The following is a 7,096-nucleotide window of genomic DNA, read 5'->3' on the forward strand; positions in this document are numbered from 1 at the left end:
GGGGGGGCAGCCAACAACTGCTCCAAAGTGCGGGCACACGAACAAGCGAGCAACCGGTTCGCGGCCGGCACGCGACAGCAACAGAGGCAGAGAAAGAGAGTGAGAAAGAGAGAAAGAGGGAGAAGGAAATAAAGAGAGAGAGAGAGAGAGAGCGACAGCCAGTCAATGGACACAGACATATAATCAAAGGCAGCTGCTCCAAAAACCAAAAAACAAAAAAAAGAAACTGCAAAAAAAACTCTTCCCAGTCTGGCAGAGGAAAATGCTCAAGACTCTTCCCAGCTCAGCAGAGCGGCAGAGAGAGAGAGAGAGAGAGAGAGAAAGAGAGCGAGCGATTGAGTGAGAGAGAAATTGAGCGAGTGAGTGAAACTCTCGAGTGAGTGCAGCCCCCCGTCATCTTTTTGAGTGAATGATCCTTGAGCGGATGCTGCTCGCTGGTTGGCTGCGCGTTTGCACCTTTTGTCTGGAACACAGGTAGCTGCTGCTGCTGCTGCAACGGCAGGTGAGAATTGTGGCTACGATGCGCCCTATAAATAGCGCGCACGGCGCAGGGAAGGGCATCAGAACAGCGACAGCGCTCGCAGGGCCAAGTCCAAGTCCAGAATAATTCCAAAACAAACTAAACCAAAAAAGTAAAAGAACAATTTTCAACTACAAAAAATGGCACTGGGCAGCGAGAATCAAAGCCGTAGTCTCTATCGTCTGGCGCCCTATGCCAAGCCGAGCAGCAACAACTATCTGCAGCAGCAGCAACAGTTGCTGCTATCGGAGCAACAACAGCCGATGCTGCTGGGCGGGCCATCGGTGGTGCGTCGCAATGCACGGGAACGCAATCGCGTCAAGCAGGTGAACAATGGCTTCAGCCAGCTGCGACAGCATATACCCGTTGCGATCATTGCGGATCTGAGTAATGGCAGGCGCGGCATTGGACCCGGCGCCAACAAGAAGCTCAGCAAGGTGAGCACATTGCGCATGGCCGTCGAGTATATAAGGCGGCTGCAGCGACTCATCGACGACAACGATCAGCAGCAGCAACAGCAGCAGCAGCAACAGTTGCTGTCGCCGCAACAGCAGCTGGCACAGCAGCAACAGTTCAGCTACCAGCAGCAACAGTTGCAACAGCAGCAACAGCAATTCTATGCACTGCAACAGCAACTGCAGCTCATCTCGCCCGGCGGCAGCAGCTGCAGCTCCAACGCCTCCAACGACTCGAACGCCTCCAACTCCAGCAGCAGCAACTATTATGCGACGCAGCCAACCGAACTGAAGCTGGAGTCGAGCGGCGGCAGCTATGAAGATTATCCCAACAATTCGTGCAGCTCCGGCGCCGAGGATGACGACATACTCGACTACATCTCCCTGTGGCAGGACGACATCTGAGTGCAGTCCCCAAGCCAATCCAACCCAACCGAAACCAATTCCAGGGCAGCCAACTAGTCAGACCCAAACGCAACACACGCCTGGCCTCAAAGTATTACCTCAGCAAAAAGAAAGTATTTATTCTAGTTTAAGCGCATTTTTTTTCTACTCTCGTAATCCTATTATTTTTTTTTTGTACAAATTAGTTTTAAGAGCGCTGAATGTGCCTGCTTTTTATATAGTTTATAAGACTGCCTAAATCTAAGAACTAGCTAAGAACATGGAAGACAATTACTTTTAAACAACTTTTTTTTTTTAACAAAAAAAAAAACAATAAAACATGGAGGACACTAAACTGATAAATATAGTCAAAACTAATTTTAAAAACAAATCAACAAACATATTTTATTATTGGAAGAAAACGAAAATGGGAATTGCGACAAGAAGAAGATGGGAAGGGGAGCATCGATTGAATGAAAAATATAAAACAGAATAAGTTGAGAATTTGAGAAGAATATGTCTACAATTGAAGATTAAACAGAAGAATTTCTGTCTGTTGCATTTTGAGTGCATTTTGACTTATTCAAAAATATATACTTAACCGTAAGTAAGGTAACGTTGTCTTCGGCACCCTGAAAGACATTTCGCTTTTGCCAAATATGCGAGAATATGTGAAACTCTGTTTACTGGAATTATTTGGGCAAGCAGAATATTTTGACATACAAGAACCTTATTTTCGATGAATCTTTCCTATGGCAGCTATAAGATATAATAGCAACTATATGATATAGTGCTCCGATCCTGTCGGTTCAGTCATAAGACGGATCTATTGAAAATTTCAAACACATATAGTGAGAGACAATTTCACATACGGAAGGACTGACGGACATGACTATATCATTCGGTAGTTGCTGCTCATCTAAAATATATCTACTATACGGGGTCGGATGTGTCTCCTTTAATGACAAAATTATAATACCCTAAACATTATAGAGGTATGAGTGCTCTAGGCATGTCTTCGATTATGATATACGCTAATATACGCTGTATTTAACAGGCAAAAGAAAGATTATCCGAGCCTATTAATGGTATATATGTTTGATTTATCCCATCAGCCCCTCTCTCTGGCCTTCTGTGTGCATCGCGCTGGCAGACAAAAAGCTAGAGATTTTAGTTTCGATATATATTTCATACTCGAAACGAGCTAATCAAGTCGATACATCTTTCCATATTCAATATATCGATAAATATCGATGCTGAGACAAGGTTATTGAAGCATAACTCGAAGTTTAATAAAGTTATCTACATGAAACTTGGTAATCAGGAGAGGAATATATATGCTTTTGAATAACTCTGCCCATTCACAACAAATCGTCTAAAGAAACTCAATATGAAAGGTAGAGCCTTGCGACTATAATCATTGATGTTTCTTGAGATAGCATTTGTCAAACATAGTTTGAATCTACGGGAATGTCTTTTTGTGCGTCAGGAAGTTCCAATTTGATGAATTGTCAGCTCGGCGCGGTGATCAGGGTTCAGAGTATCTGCCAGTCGAGCACTGCCGACTAGAGCACTCTTCTTCTTCATCTCAAGCTTTAGTTGGTTTTCCAGAATCACAATTTTATGTTAATCTTAAGAAGCGTCGAGTCTTTAATCTGCAGCGTATACCGTTACGCGCTTCTACTTGCGACAAATTGTGCTGAAAATGTGGCAAAGAAATGTTATGCAAACGATTTTGTTGAAGCTGTGAGCAGAGTGAGAAGCGCACAGAGAAGATGTTCGAGTTATTTGGCGCATTTTTGCATATGGAAAAGGCATCGAATGCCGCCAATTCCGAGCGATCGATCGATCGATTACCCCAAAAGCTGCTTGCCAATTGAACTAATTTTGAGATATGCGCAAAATGCAGGACAACAACAAGTCAGCAATTCACAGATCGCCCCCGACAAAAGGATTGGCAAGCCCGAAGGGGGAATTGTGCTTGGGATTTGTGTTTTCTGTGGGAGGGTGGGGAGAGGGTAGACTGGACTGGAACGGAAGCTGCCGCTGCGACGGGGCGATGCAATGCGATTCGAGATGCTTCACTGAGATAAGCGAAAACAACCAACAACAGCGACAACAACAACGACAACAACCAAAGGGGCCGCAGCAACGACAATGGGAATATATCTGACCATGTCCTGGCCCGGCGGATGCGCCAGTTCTAGTCGTCGGCTTCATCCGCTTCAAGAACTTTTGAGCTATACAGAAGACAAAAAAAGACTCCCACGCGCATTTCCGGTCTAGTCAGTGCTTCCACTCTTCCCCCTCTCTCTCTCTCCACCATCTCGCATCCCCCCCTCTCTTTCCCTCTCACATTAATAGATAAATGAATTGGCATACGCATTTCCGTCACTTGCAGGGTCAATGGGGAGCTGGCGAGGCGGCCTTTGGGGCCGTCGTTTTGTTTTAATACCAATTTCGCGAGCTGTTGCTGTACTTCTTCTTCTTTTTCTTCTGCTTCTTCTTGCTGGGGTCTTGTTGCAATCAATTCGCAACGCAGCCAGCAGCAAAACGAACGGTTTTGCTGTCTTGGCAACTCAAGCTTGCAACCTCTGCCTCAGCTTCAGCTTTAGCTACAGATATTTCTTTTTATTTTGTTTTTTTTTTTTTTTGGCTGCATCTTCATGGCGCATTTATCGAATTATTATTTCCGGTTTTTCTTTTTGCAATGCCCTGTTCCCCATTCAAAACAGCCAAAAGAAAGCAAAAAGGAATATAACAAATTGCAAATGCTTGTTTAAGGTAAAGAGTAGCTGTACGCATCAAATATACATACATACATTCATATTTACGTGCATATATTGATATATTTCTATATAGTTTCGACTGACTGACTGATCGATCAACGCAGGAAAAGCGCTAGGATGTTGAAATGGGCCTAGTGGAAATTCCACCCGGAAATATGGAAAAGCCATGATAAACGGTTGCATAAAGGTTTTGGGTAAGCCATCCGATCGGCTAAAAAATCATTCTCAAAGATATTTGTATAGATATATATATATCTTAAGCTTTTTGAACTCTGCAAATCTAAGTGCTGGATTTGGCATGTGGCCTTTTGAGCTGTTGTAAAAGGTTGAATGGTATTTTTTTAACTGAAATCTCTTCGCTCAACTCATAAATGTATTATAATGCGTTTCAGAATAGCCTTAGCTAAAGAGAAGTGATACTTGGGTATTATAAAGCATTTCGAAAATCTCAAGAAAATCTCAAAAGTTAATTACAAATTAGCAATGAAAAAGGAGAGCAACAATGCAGACACTAAATCAATAATTATTTATACAAGAGGCCGCAGACTGGGTTTGAGATCTATATGACATCTAGGGTCTAGTATTTAGTATCTAGTATCTAGTATCTAGTATCTAGTATCTAGTATCTAGTATCTAGTATCTAGTATCTAGTATCTAGTATCTAGTATCTAGTATCTAGTATCTAGTATCTAGTATCTAGTATCTAGTATCTAGTATCTAGTATCTAGTATCTAGTATCTAGTATCTAGTATCTAGTATCTAGTATCTAGTATCTAGTATCTAGTATCTAGTATCTAGTATCTGGTATCTAGTGTCTAGTATCTAGTATCTAGTATCTAGTATCTAGTATCTAGTATCTAGTATCTAGTATCTAGTATCTAGTATTTAGTATCTAATATCTGGAATCTAGTATCCAATATCTAATACTGAGTATCTTTTATCTAGTATCTAGTATTTTTAATATACTGCCTAATATTTAAATATAAAACGAATCTCTGGAAATCTAAGTTTGGCATACTCAAACTAGTCAAAAGCTCCAAGCTAGAACCCTAATATTCACCTTGCATATTATTGAGCAAAAATCATAAATAAATAAAATAGCTCAAGAAACTTTACAGGGAATGTGCCAGTCAGGCGAGCTCACAAAGTGCGGCACACTTGTTATTTTTGCATTGAGTAAACATAATGTATGCAGCGAATGCAAACGGTCGAAAAGCCCAAAAACCCAAAGATGAGATACAACATCATCATCAATATAGAGTTTTGGGGGAATTTTCAAAGTGAAAAAGGTTGAAAGACAGCAAGACGGTGGGCGAGGCGGGGGGGGCGCGCCTCTCTGGTGGCGGTCGCATTGGGCGACATACGACAAAACTGGTGCAAAATCGAACGCTCTTTGTGTGAACTCCATAAAATGTTTGACAACGAACGAAACCGAAAGAAACCCAACCTATATATATACATATATGTGCATATATATATATATATGTATGTATGCAGAATGGAATGGCAAACAAATGCGAAGGCCCTGCAGCGTGGAATACTCTCTTTACATGCACGAGGCCGAGGAGGAGACACACGCTGGGGTATCCGAATAAATTTATGATTTATTAAGGATGCTCTGATTACAACACGCCATTGACTGAGAGATCTTGGCTTCGATGCTTTGCTGTTCGGCTGCTCGGCTGCTTGGGGACCTGAAATTCAGCCTGACTGATGTCTCGTAAATAACGCTCGCATAAACAACAACAGTAACAACAACAGTAACAACAACAACAACAGCAAGCAGCAGACGATGGACAAGAAGAAGAAGAAGCAGCAGCAGCAGCGGCAGCAACAAGTGAGTTATTTGTTTAACATGAACAGCGAACACGTTTTTGACTCACAAATGTTGACAAAGAATAATGTAATTTATGTTCAGCCAAGCTACGCTGACATTTTATATTTTTTGTCATTTTTTGTCATTTTTTTTGTTACATTTTTGCGCTGTCAAGATTTCACCCAAAGCCCATAGACAGCGGACGGAGAGTTATGTGTCAACTAGCCTCAACCGCATTGCAATTACAGATATTTGCGCCGATAAAAAAAAAAAACAAAAAACAAAAAAAATACACACGCCCTCGAGACGGCAAGATCTTAGCCTTGCACAATATTTCCGAATTTTCACAAGTTTTTCTAGCGAACAACAAGTGCATTTGCCGAGCCAAGCATCCACTTGTCGCCGCGCTCGTAAATTAAGCGCTTAGCGTCTTATTTTTCTTCCCCTCTCTTCTGCCTTTGTTACAATTTTCCACATTTTCCATTAACTGCCCATGGACAATCAAAAAACGCCCACAAGTTGGCCCAAAAAGAACAAAACAGATAAAAAACAGAAACAGAAAAAATGAGAATTGTATGGGACAATTGCGTGTTGCATGCATTGCGTGAGGGGGAATTCGTAGTTAGGACGCATTTTCCAGCATTTTTTTTTTATTGGTTTTTCTTAGCTAAGCTGATTAGCACTGCGAAGTGTATTCCAGCTGAAATGTTAATAACACTGGGCTTCACTGGGGCAATTGATGGGTCGACTCGCTCGAGAATTGTATGCTCGAATTGTGAATGAAGCGCAATTAAATTACTTAACTATTTTTTTAGAGGATTAGAAGAGACTCTGGCTGGCACATAAGTAATTTTTGATTGCTCGAAGTGTGTTTTTATTGAGCACCATTTTTTTTTTTCTTTAACAATCTGTGACAATTATGAAGGTCAGACATGGTGGCTATTAATCGCAATTGATGCCTGTTAAGGCCTTGAGAGCGTGTGCAAGATGGAGCACAAGACAAGTGGAAATAGACCTCAAAGAGCTGAGACAGAGATGTCTGAGGTTCGTTTCGAGCCAAGGACTTGTGCTCAAATTATTTTTTCTTTCAGATTAAATACTTGTTTCACACTTTTCGCAAATCCACTCCTCT

The 7,096-nt window shown here is 41.7% G+C and overlaps 1 protein-coding gene across 1 annotated transcript; it reads left to right on the forward strand.

Moving 5' to 3' along the window:
* The first annotated feature begins 533 nt into the window (after positions 1-533).
* Positions 534-1,697, forward strand: ac (achaete). The gene has a single exon (XM_032440453.2). It carries the CDS (start codon positions 661-663, stop codon positions 1,378-1,380), a length of 720 nt encoding a protein of 239 aa, XP_032296344.1. The 5' UTR covers positions 534-660; the 3' UTR covers positions 1,381-1,697.
* Positions 1,698-7,096: the final 5,399 nt, after the last annotated feature.

Source organism: Drosophila virilis, chromosome X, assembly GCF_030788295.1.
Source record: "Drosophila virilis strain 15010-1051.87 chromosome X, Dvir_AGI_RSII-ME, whole genome shotgun sequence".
NCBI lineage: Eukaryota > Metazoa > Arthropoda > Insecta > Diptera > Drosophilidae > Drosophila > Drosophila virilis.